At 46.5% G+C, this 12,665-nt stretch overlaps 1 protein-coding gene across 6 annotated transcripts in view; it reads right to left on the reverse strand.

The window, feature by feature from the left end:
• Positions 1-12,665, reverse strand: part of CPLANE1 (ciliogenesis and planar polarity effector complex subunit 1) — a 250,462-nt gene that overhangs the window by 4,081 nt on the left and 233,716 nt on the right. For all 6 annotated transcript variants that reach the window (XM_063961138.1, XM_063961144.1, XM_063961157.1 and 3 more), the window contains 3 exons: positions 9,024-9,113; positions 2,342-2,482; positions 1,966-2,114 (listed from right to left, as the gene is read on the reverse strand). In XM_063961138.1, coding sequence (XP_063817208.1) covers positions 1,966-2,114; positions 2,342-2,482; positions 9,024-9,113 — 380 coding nt within the window. The remainder of the gene's footprint in view (positions 1-1,965; positions 2,115-2,341; positions 2,483-9,023; positions 9,114-12,665) is intronic.

Raw genomic sequence — 12,665 nt, forward strand, 5'->3', positions numbered from 1 at the left:
CAATGCTGATTGGTTGCCATGGGCAACTTCTCTACTGGCTCTCTTCTCCACACTTTTCACTGCTTAGTACATATCCCCCTAAGGCCCCTATGTTTTAATAACTTAACAATACTCATTGTGGCAGGAATAATGATTTCTAACATGATTTTCCTCATTATGTGTTAAAAATGTGTAGGGACATTGCTTTCGATAAGACGTTGACCCTGTGACTGACACATTGGTCTTTGAAAATAATGAGGACTGAAGCGCTAATTGCAAGATATGTCTGTGAAATCCCCGGCATTAGGATATTGCAGACCAGGCAGATACTGTCGTTTCCACATGATTTTATGTATGACAAGTGGTCTTAATACAGAAGGCCCCTTGAGGTCCAGACTTTCCAGTCAGGACTGCTGGGAGCTATAATCTAATACACACAGAAGCTGAAGGCGACAGTCCAGCTGGGCACTAGCAGAGGCGACAGGTGTAGATTACCGTTCATGAGTAACCATCACTGTCCTGACCATTGGGACCATGCCCCATGTACATTGTGTGCTACTGGAGGAACCCTAGGAGATTAAGGTAGATTACGGAAACCTATTTACCCCACCAGAGGCAGCATAGAGGCTAATGTGCCAAGCTATACAGCAAGTATACTGTGTAACTGTAGTTACAGATAAGACCACAACTGCATGAAAGAGGAGATAGTCCCACTCAGAGAATGCCCGGACCCGCGAGGTCTGGAATAACACTGTGACCCAGTATGTGCCACCTGCCGAGCTGTGAGAGCACAACATAGAGATGGGATGTAGTTATGTGACCGGAGGTCAGGAGACCACTGGTCACAATACCGATACCTACATCCCGCCCCCACAACATCCCGAACCCAGAGACTCATGCCAGCTCAGGGGGGCACTAGGAAGCTGCCTCCGTCAGGGCAGAGAATGAGGACAGGTTTTGAGCCGGAACAGCCTGCAATGCTCATGAGGAACCCACCGAGCTGCAGTAAATTCCTGATTCAATAGAGACGGAGGAAAAATATCCACTGGGATGCTATTTCCCACTCTCAGGTAAGGTGCAGAACCCTTATCCAGCAATCAGAGGTTATAAGCCCAAATACCTAGCAGAGTAAACTAAAGACATGTGGATCCAAGCCAAATATAGTTCCCCACACTCCTTCACCGGACACCCAGAGCAAAGGTGATTGCAGAGCAACGGAGGACTCCCTGTGTACAGGAAAGCAGAGAAACAGCATAGGGGAGTCCAGGCTAAGAACATCAGCCAGTCCGGCTCTATAAAATGACTCATGGACATCCCTTTACTTTTGCACCCCAAGGGATTAAAGAGCGGCAGTTAGAGGAGACGTTCACATGTAAAAGAGGACAGATGAGAGGGAGGCCAAGATCCCTCTCTGTCACATTATAGGTGTCAGGCAGAGTCTGTTCGACATCATATTGGCAGTAGCCTTATTTATGGGTCTATTTATCAAATATTATTTGTAGGGTATTCCCCAAAAATGTATAGCTGCAAATATTAAACATTCCCCAAATGTACCATAGAGGAACCACAGCAGATATCTCCATACCTCCATAACTGATAGCGGCCGCAGCAAAGAATTCTTGACGGCAGTTTCCGACTTTTTTAGGTCGAATAGTGTTACAACCTATTCAACTGGGCTGTCGTTTTTCCGACAGGTCGGCAATTCCGACTTGTCTGAAAACATGTGGATCGGCGGATTAGCTGCGGATCCACGTGTTTTGTCGGATTTGCGGCCAAATCCGACAGCTTTTAGCCCCGTTTTTGACAATGTCAATCCGACTTTAAAAAAAGTCGGATTGACATTGTCGAGTTGGATTTGGCCGCAAATTGAATACTGCATTGTCGGATCCTTTCCGTCGGAAATGAATTGAATAGACCCCATAGCAATCATTACCAGCTAGCTGTGTAACTCTTGAGATTGTCATCTACTATGTATCAGATTGGTACCTGTGACTGGATGGAGTTTCTACTGCTGTTTAATATCCTGTTGATTTCATCTGGGATTTCCCAGGGACTCACAATGTCCCTTTCGTAGGCATCTTCTAGCTGGAAGTCCCCATCGTGTGGCTGAGGGTTGCTTCCGTTGCTGCCCCTATCTGTACAGGAGAAGAGACAATGCAGACTGTAGCACTATCTTATCCAGACAATAAGTGTCACCAGACACCAGCACAGTGAGTGACAGACGGAACGCAAGGACTACATCAAACAAGATACTATAACAAACAGATTATAATTGAAGAATACACATAAAACAAGTAATCTGCATAATATACACAAACAAGTATACATGGAAAACATTAACATATTACGTTGTTTCTCATACCATGACGGGGTGACATAAACTGTCTTGCTGTGGTTTTAAGGATTGGTTTTGGAGTTTTACTTTGGATGTTTGTCCTGTTCCTTCCGGCCAGCATTCCCCGGCGTGTGATCTGGGATAGGCGGTCTCCTGGTAGAGAGGGATCTGCAGAGAGTGTATATAGAGAGGCGTGTGGCTGTTCTTGTCTATTACATGAAACTACTGTTAATAGAGATTAATAGGAATAGCAAGTTTCAGGAGCAGAATTGGTCTCCTGGGGCCCTTACATTTGTAAACATTAAATTACTGGGCTGTATTCAATAATAAAGTAGATATTATAAATTATAATAGGCACAGATACAAGGACAGGAATCTCCATTATTTAGGACTCATGGAAGCCATTGGGGTGAAACTACTACTTATTTTTAAAAACTGTCCAAAAATCGTCAATTTATTTTTATTAATCATCACATTATGTAAACGGTTATTTCAAGTTGATTCTGCATTTTTGTTATATATATATTGAATCAGGTTTAAATAACTATAATTTACATAATTTGATCATAAAAAAATAAAAATAAATTTTGGGAATATTTTTGAAAAAGGAAGATTTTGGTACTTACCGATAAATCCCCTTTTCAGAAGCCATAGGGGACACTGGCACAACTTCAAGACTGTGGGGTGATGATGGTGGCTTATTGGAGCTGGCACTTTAAATAATCTAAAAAGTGAAACAGGCTCTATCCCCCATCATCCCCCGGCTATGAATTAGCCGAGAGGAGACGGGAAGAAGAGAACAGAAACTATACGAGGGAAGAGAGCATATAACAATTAAACACAACAGAACAACAAGTAAGGCAAGAGAACAATGACGGGCGGGCGGCCAGTGTGCCCTATGGCTTCCGAAAAAGGGATTTATCGGTAAGTACCAAAATCTTCCTTTTTCTCTCAGCCACTAGGGGACACTGGCACAACTTCAAGACTGTGGGGACGTCCCATAGTTTCCCCCCTGGGCGGGAGATCACTGAGGAACTTGCAAAATGAGACGGCCAAACCGTGAAGATGAAGCCGCAAAAGTATCAAACTTGTAGAACTTGGCAAACGTATGAATACTGGACCAAGTGGCTGCTCTACAGAGTTGAGTCGTGGTAGCTCCCCTACTAGCGGCCCACGAAGAATGAACTGAGCGTGTCGAATGGGCAGCAATGGATAATGGAGGTATTTATATAGGCCTGATGAATAGTCACCCGAATCCAGCTTTGCTTAGTAGCAGGCCACCCTCTATGTGGAAGATCATAGAGAACGAACAAAGCATCAGTCTTTCGCAACGGAGCTGTACGTTCCACGTAGGTCTTCAACGTTCTCACTACATCCAGAGAAGAAGATATCCCAGAATCCTCTTGCAAGGACGGTACCACAATAGGCTGATTGATATGAAAGGTCGACATGACCTTGGGAAGAAAGGAAGCATGTGTTCTCAACTCTGCCCTATCAGGATGAAATATCAAGTAGGGAGGCTTACAAGACAAAGCACTTAATTCAGACACGCTCCGGGCTGAGGCTATGGCCTGTAGAAAAACAGTCTTCCAAGTGAGATATTTAAGATCTGCTTCTTCCAAGGGTTCAAAACAGGGTGACTGAAGATAATCCAGCACCAGATTTAAATCCCAGGGAGCTGTAGGAGGAACAAACAAAGGCTGTACCCATAGGACACCTTGTAGGAAAAGTTTGCCCATCCGGTAGAAGCCCCAGGCGTTTTTGAAAGAAAATCGATAAGGCAGACACCTGAACTTTTAGGGATCCTAGACGAAGTTCGGAATCTAAACCTGCCTGAAGAAAGAGCAAGAACTTTGAGAGACGAAAGGACTCTGATTGAAACCCTTTTCGGTCACAGCAAGAGATACAAGACTGCCAGATGCGATGGTAATGGGCTGCCGTCACAGGTTTTCGTGCACGCAACATAGTGGGAATAACACATTCCGGAATCCCCTTGCGTTTTAAGATGTCTGCCTCAAGAGCCATCCCTTTAAACGTAGCCGTGGTAAATCTGGATGTACGAAAGGCCCTTGTTGGAGTAGATCCGGATGCAGAGGGAGAGGCCAAGGATCGTCCGCTAGCAGAAGACGCCGGTCTGAAAACCAAGCTCTCCGAGGCCAATCTGGTGCCACCAAAATCACCGTGATTGCCTCCCATTTGATTCTCTTGGGAATTCAAGATAATAGAGGGAATGGAGGAAACGCGTATACCAGGTCGTATGGCCAAAGCACGGCTAGAGCGTCTATAGCTTCTGCTTGAGGATGCCATGTTCTGGAGATGTATCGAGGAAGCTGATGATTGAGGCGGGACGCCATAAGATCCACCTCTGGACACCCCCAGCTCCATGTCAGGGCAGCGAACACCTCTGAGTGAAGTGCCCATTCTCCTGGATGTAGATCCTGACGGCTGAGGTAGTCTGCTTCCCAATTGTCCACTCCCGGAATGAATACTGCTGAGAGAATTACAGCGTTGCGTTCTGCCCATTGGAGAATGCATGTCACCTCTCGCATCGCTTGGCGACTGAGTTCCTCCCAGTTTGTTTATGTACGCTATGGCAGTCCCTTTGGCTGATTGAACCTTTACCGCCTTGGATCGAAGAATGTGGGTGGCTTGAATAAGCGCATTGTAGATCGCTCTCAGTTCCAACACATTTATTGGCAACAGTGATGAGACCAGCAGCCCTGAAAATGAAAGTCCAACACAACAGCTCCCCATCCCCTGTGGCTGGCATCTGTTGGTAGGAAAGTTCAGTTCCATACTCCAAAACGCCTGCCCGCAGTGAGATTGTGCAACTGGAGCCACCAAAGAAGCGACAGTCGTGTCTCTTGAGATAGACAAACCAACTGTTGAAGGTGGAGATGCGACCCCGACCATTGATGTAGGACAGGGATGGGGAACCTTCGGCCCTCCAGCTGGTATTGAACTACACATCCCAGCATGCCCTGAAACCGTTTTAGCATGGGCAAATAGCAAAACTGTAGCAAGGCATGCTGGTATGTGTGGTTAAACAACAGCTGGAGGGCTGAAGGTTCCCCATCCCTGATGTAGCAGGTCCAGCTGGAAAGGCCGTGAATGCAAACGCCTGAACTCCAGAGTTCCGAACTCAGCTACCATTTTCTCAAGCAATCGAATGCATAAATGGATCGATGCCAGTCGTGGCCTGAGAACAGCTTGGACCAACTTCTGTATACTCAGAGCCTTGTCTTGTGGCAGAAAAACTTTCTGTACGTTGGTGTCCAAGATCACACCGAAAAACTGGATTTGCTGTGACGGTTGCAAGTTGGACTTTCAAAAATTGATTATCCATCCGTGCTCTACCAACACACTGTATGTTAATAGAGCATGCTCCTGGATCGATGCCAGTCGTGGCCTGAGAACAGCTTGGACCAATTCTGTATACTCAGAGCCTTGTCTTGTGGCAGAAAAACTTTCTGTACGTTGGTGTCCAAGATCACACTGAAAAACTGGATTTGCTGTGACGGTTGCAAGTTGGACTTTCAAAAATTGATTATCCATCCGTGCTCTACCAACACACTGTATGTTAATAGAGCATGCTCCTGGAGAATGAGATCGGATGGAGCCTTGAGGAGGAGGTCATCTTAATGACCTGAGGTGAACAATCATCACCGACATGACCTTGGTAAACACCCTGGGTGCCGTGGACAGTCTGAATGGTAAGGCTCTGAACTGAAAATTATCTTGTTGAATAGCGAATCTGAGAAACGCTTGGTGAGGTTTCCAGATCACGATGTGTAGATATGCATCCTTGATGTCCAGAGATATCATGAACTCCCTGGGTTCCAGGCTCGAAATCACTGAGTTGAGAGACTCCATCTTGAACCGATAATAAGTTAGAAAATTATTTTAGGTTCAGGATAGGTCTTACCATGCCGTCTGGCTTTGGAACTACAAAAAGATTGGAATACTAACCTTTTTTGCACTGAAGCGGTGGAATCGGCATTAATACTGCCGATTCCACTAAGTTCTTTATTGCACCTTGAAGGGCTAACCGTTGTTCCAGAAGAATTGGAAGACTTGTCGTAAAATACTTCTTTGGCGGTAAAACTTTGCAATCTAAGTTGTACCCTCGGGAAAAGATATTGCGAATCCATGCATTGTCAGATATTTTGAACCAGGCAGTTTGAAAATTTCGAAGCCGCACTCCCACCGAATTTGTGCCCCGGTGGGAAGGGAGACTGTCATGCCACTGACTTTTCTGCAGGCTTGGGGTCTTGCCGACGAGCAACGACTGGCTGTTTGCCGCGACCTCTGCCTCGCAAGGATGAATTTCTGCTACGTCCTCTAAAATATTGGGTGGGGCGAAAGGACCGAAAGGATACTCCGGAATAAGAGTGTTTAGGCGGTGGTGGAAGGGTCGGTAAAAAAGTAGATTTACCCCCCGTAGCTTGCGAAATTAACATATCCAGCTCTTTTCCAAACAGAATGTCACCTGTAAACGGCAGTGCCTCCGCCGCTCTCTTGGACTCCCTATCTACCTGCCATGACCTTAGCCAAAGGACTATTCTGGCAGTAATAGTAGAAGCTGAGATTCTCTAATTCACTTGGCCGACATCTCTAGCTGCTTCCCCTAAATATACAGCAGACTCCTTAATGTGTTCCGCTAGGATATTTCCTGTACCGGAACTCCATTCTGTAAATCCGTAATTAACTTTGGGGCCCAATGCTCCACTGCTTTGTTTACCCAAGAGCTCACCAAGGCTGGTCGAAGGGATACATCTGCTGCCGAATAATTGGATTTCAGAATGGTGTCCAGTTTCCGCTCAGACGGGTCTTTCAAAGAAGTTGCACCCAGAACAGGTCTTCTTTGCCAGTCTGGAGAGAGAGGAGTCCACCCGAGGTGACTTTTCCCACTTATCCGTCATGGACGATGGAAACGGATAAATACTGAGGAATCTCTTAGGCATCTGAAAACGTTTGTCTGGGTTTTTCCATGCCTCTGTCAGTTGATCATCAAGCTTTTTTGAAAAAGGATAAGTGACTGATGAACGCTGTTTTCTACCAAATAAAGCCATATCTGGTGAATTCGGTGCCGTAGCTTCGGAGATGTTCAAAACCTGTTTTATTGCTACAATCAGAGGTTCAACCCCTTGGGAAGATTCCGGAGAAAATTCCTCGTCCGCGTCAGTAATCTCTCCCAACTCCTGTTCATCTTCTTTAGCTTTGTCTGGAGAGAGAAGTTCTTCTCATGATTCATTGGACTGCAGAAGTAATGGTACTGGAACCTTCTTAGCCTTAGACACTGCCTGTGGCTGTTTATCCAAGCGTTTTATGAGGCCCTCAACTGACTTGGTTAGTCCTGCTACCCAGGCCGGTTCCGTAGCAATAGAGGGCACATCATTTTGAGGAAAATCCATAACTATCTCACGAGCCTGCTGTAAAGCAGCCAACTCAGAATGTAATTGAGAAATGGTTCCTGTGAGCGCTACCGCCCAGGGGGGAAATCAGCATCTTGGGACGGATTAACTAATGTAACCTCTGAAGCACATGCTTCACATAAGGAGGAGTTATCTGTGTGAGCTTTTTTGTTACACTTAGCACAGACAAATAGACTATGTCGCCTTGTTCGCTGGTCCCTTGCCTGCCATTGTGATAGACAGCGTAGATGCTCAAACAATTAACAGCAGCATTCTCAATAATAGAGACTGAGAGAGAGATATCAGAAGGATAGAGGGAGGTATAGCAATGACTAGCTGAGAAGAGCTCCTTTAGTATGATTGACAGCCTGAAATCCCGCCAACTCCGCCCCCCATCTAGTAGCGCCATCTTGAAAGTTTTCATTGCACTATGAAATTCAGACATGCTGCGCACTAGGTCACTCAGCCCATGTACAGGCGCCACATGCTGCCGCTCACCGCGGACATCCGAGTCCCTCCTCGCTGTGCAGCGGCTCACCGCGGCCATCTGATTCCCTGCTCGCAGCGCAGCGGGACCGTCTTCAGCCGTCAGCAGCGGGGACCCTGACGCTCAACGCGGCCACCGTGCCCCAGACATCTGACTGTGCAGTGCGGGCGCGAACTGCACGCTAGCAGCGGGGACAGCCAGTCGCTATTAGAAATGGGGATCTCTCACTAGCAGTGCAGAGCTCCACCGTGCCGGAGCAGGGGGGAGGGGAGACACAGCCACTGAGCGTGGGCACTGGAGGAATGAGCACTCACCAGGAGGGCTCAGTCAGTGCTCTGTGGAAAATCAGTGCTTCTCTGTTAAGCGCTGTTTTTTGCTGCTGATGCTGGACCTGGACCCCACTTCTCATTCTAAGTGGTGAAGGGTCTCCTGAGGTCTAGGGAAACTAAGTCCTTTAAAATAATAAAGAAAGTAAATTAAAATTAAGTAAAATATGTAAGCTGAGCTGGAGCTCAGTAAGTTGTGACCAGCTCCCTCGGCACAAATTTAAAACTGAAGGATGATGGGGGATAGAGGAGGAGGAGCCTGTTTCACTTTTTAGATTATTTAAAGAGCCAGCTCCCAATAAGCCGCCATCATCACCCAACAGTCTTGAAGTTCTGCCAGTGTCCCCTAGTGGCTGACAGAAAAATAATATTAGCCAGTTAAGTGGTTAAAAAATTACTGATCACCAAACAAGGTAGTTTTCACACCGACTCTTTAGTTCATGTTGCATAATGCGTCATATTTTGCATTAATAGCCTTTTACCGTATTTTCTACGGACAGTATAGCTGGGTGCGCTATGTGTCCTGGTTTTCAGGTCCAAGTCCCTCTTTGGTAACGTAAATGTTGCTGTTCCTATAATAAAACAATTAATCAGAAACGGGGATGGTAAAAGCATTGGGTGCAATAGGAAATAATGTGCAATTAGCAGGATCTAAAACTACTGTATAGCGAGATTCCCAAACTATATCCTGCACCAGGTACCGTGTTATTAGATCTACAGGACAAACACAAGAACGGACATACAGACGGAGCACAATCATTTTACACAGAAGTGAGAATATATTAACCACTTAAAACATATGCAAACACAATTTTATCCAAAAAATTAAAAAGTAAACATTTTAATAAATATTGATGGCCAATATATCGGACATCTATGAGAGGACCATCGCGACTTTATATTTTTCCAGTGGCTGCTCCTCTCTGCAGCTGCCGGGTGTACACAGGAAAGCAGAGGGCGGCTTTTACATTTCCCCAGCAGCAGCAGCAGTGATTGGCTGTGCAGCAGGCACTGGGGGAGGAAACAATGATGCAGAGGGGCCGGAATGTGACTCTGAGATTGGCTGCTGATGGAAGATGCTCTTCCAGCAGCTGCACAATGGGCAAGCCTAATGGTTGGCATAACTAAAAGCATGAAAACGATAAAACTTTGTGCATGCATGCACAGACCAGGATGCCGCTTTGCACAACTGTTCCACCAAAGCACCAGGCTGAACCGCCCAGGAAGCCTCAACCGCCCATATTGAATGTTCTTTGAATGAAGTAGGAACCGGTACATAAGAGGACAAATATGCCTGATGAATAGATGGTGTCACTTTCTGGCAACAGAACACGTGGAGGCTGGCCAACCATGCTTAGGAGTATGCGTCAGCACTAAAAGAGAATCAGAATGGTGGAAGACCGAGATACTATTAAAGTAAATCCATAATGCCTTCACCACCTCTAAGTGATTGAGCAAGGAATCAGAAGAAGAGGAAGAAGAACCCGAGAAAGAGGATAGAACAATGGGCCTAATTCAGACTTGATCGTAGCTACGATCAGTTACTCAGACATGCGGGGGGACGCCCAGCACAGGGCTAGTCCGCCCTGCATGTCTGGCTCTGCCCCGCCACACAAGTACAAAAGCATCGCACAGCAGCAATGCTTTTGTACTTGACGAGCTACTCGTCGCTGTCCGGGTCGCAGCGGCTGCGTGTGATGCCACGCAGCAGCTCGCCCCCCGCACGGTCCGGGCACACCTGCGTTCACCGCACCCACAAAATGGCGGCCCAACGCCCAGCAACTGCCTGTCAATCAGGCAGAGGCGATCGCAGGGCTGAGATGGCCATCGGCACAGCAGCGCCGGCGCATGCCCAGTTCAGACCTGATCGGCTGCTGTACGAAAACGCACAGCAGCAATCAGGTCTGAATTAGGCCCAATGTCACAATTAGGACCAATGTCTTTTCATGTGAAACTTGGACACTTTCTTAGGCAAGAATGATGGCTTAGTCCATAATACCATCCCTTCTGCACGAAAAATAATTAAGGGAGGCACACCATGCAGAAAATAGGATTTTAATTACCTACCAGTAAATCCTTTTTTCATAGTCCATAAGGGATACTGGGGTCATAGTACGATGGGGTATAGATGGGGTCCAAAGGAGCCGGTGCACTTTAAATTTCTTCAACTGGGTGTGCTGGCTCCTCCCCTATATGCCTCCTCCTACAGCCAGTCTAGATAAAACTATGCCCAAAGGTGAATGGATATACTTGAGAGAAGGAAGGAACAGAGCAATAGCGAGTGGTGAGATTTACACCTGCACACCACAACATAAATGACCAGCAACAGCTGGTAACAACAACAGCAACAGCTGAACAGGTAAACTTTTACAAAAGAAAAACCTGCAGACAAGTCAACACACTGACGCGGGTGCCCAGTATCCCTTATGGACTACGAGAAAAGGATTTTCTCTAGCATCCATAAGGGATTTTGGGGTCTTAGTACAACGGGGACATCCCAAAGCTTCCAGAACGGGCGGGAATGTGCGGAGACGTCTGCAGCACCGCCTGCCCAAATTGGGTATCCTCTTTGGCCAGGGTATCAAACCTGTAGAACTTCACAAAGGTGTTCTTCCCCGACTAGGTAGCAGCTTGGCATAGTTGCAAAGCCGAGACTCCACGGGCAGCCGCCCATGAAGACCCCACCGATCTTGTAGAGTGGGCCTTCAGAGACTGCGGAATGGGAAAGGCTGCCGACACATAGGCTTGTTGGATAGTCAGCCTAATCCAACGAGCAATGGACTGCTTAGAAGCAGGGTAACCCTATTTCTGCGCATCATAAACCACAAACAGGGAATCCTTTTTCGGAACCGAGCCGTCCCCTTGACGTAGATCTTCAAGCTCGCACAGCATCCAATGCCTCCGGAGAGGCAGAGGTGCCAGAACCTGACGAAACCACAACCTTCGGCAGGAACTGCTGCTTAGTCCGGAGCTCTGCTCTGTCTTCATAAAAGACCAAGTATGGACTTTTACACGATAAGGCCTCCAATTCTGAGACACGCCTAGCAGAAGCCAGGGCCAATAACATCACCATCTTCCACGTGAGGTACTGGTCTTCTACCATCCTTTTTTTGTATAAACTGTTTTTTATTGGTTAAAGCAGCAGACAAAACATTACAGCAATACTTTTCCATAAAAGAGGGGGAACAAAAACATCACATAACCTATATGACAGTACGCTACACAAAGAGCGCCCATAGTAGAAAAATATCTTGTCTGCTTTACTTACAACATCAGAACTTATAAAGGAGGAACATTTTAACAAAACAGCATAGGGAAATGGGAAAGAGGAAAAAGAGAGAGAAGAGAAGAAGGCGAGGGGAGAAGAGAGGGAAAATTAGGATGGGTAGAGTCAGGAGTGAGAGTCTGCGCCATAGGGACAGACTACTTGGGGGGCGGAGGGGTGGTCTCCACCAATTATGGGTCCGAGCCATGTTATAGAGACATCGTTGTCGGAATATGGATATGCGTATGAATATGGGTATAAATATGAGCATGTTTCTGATTATGAGGAGGGTTATATCACCATGTAGGACCGATACAACGGTGTGTCCTTAAAGTCGTACCAGGGAAACCAAATAGCGATAAAATCAACTGTTTTCCCAGATGAGAAGGAGACAAGGTCTTCCATATCTAAAAAGTAATCAACCTTTGTGAACCACAATTTAATCGAGGGTGGAGAGGTAGATCTCCAAAGGATTGGAACAACCGCTTTAGCTGCGTTGCTAAGATGTCTCAACAGGGAATGTTTGTAGGAGTGTGTTCCTGCGGGGGTGTGATTGAGGAGCCAAAAACCTGGGTCTTTCGGGATCTCATCTCCCACTATCTGTTCGGTGCATTTAAATACCTCTGCCCAAAATGGAGTTATAAGAGGGCAGTCCCACCAAATATGTATAAAACTCCCTGGGGCGTTTTTGCATCTCCAACACAGATTCGAGAGAGAGGGAAACATTTTATTGAGAACACGAGGAGTCCTATACCACCTATATATAAGTTTATAGAGGGTCTCTAATGTCGATAAGCATAGTGAACTCGCCTGGGCGCTCCTAAATACGGAGTCCCAGTTAATCTGCGTAGGTTGCCCC

Source organism: Pseudophryne corroboree, chromosome 1 (genome assembly GCF_028390025.1).
Source record: "Pseudophryne corroboree isolate aPseCor3 chromosome 1, aPseCor3.hap2, whole genome shotgun sequence".
In the NCBI taxonomy this organism is placed as follows: domain Eukaryota; kingdom Metazoa; phylum Chordata; class Amphibia; order Anura; family Myobatrachidae; genus Pseudophryne; species Pseudophryne corroboree.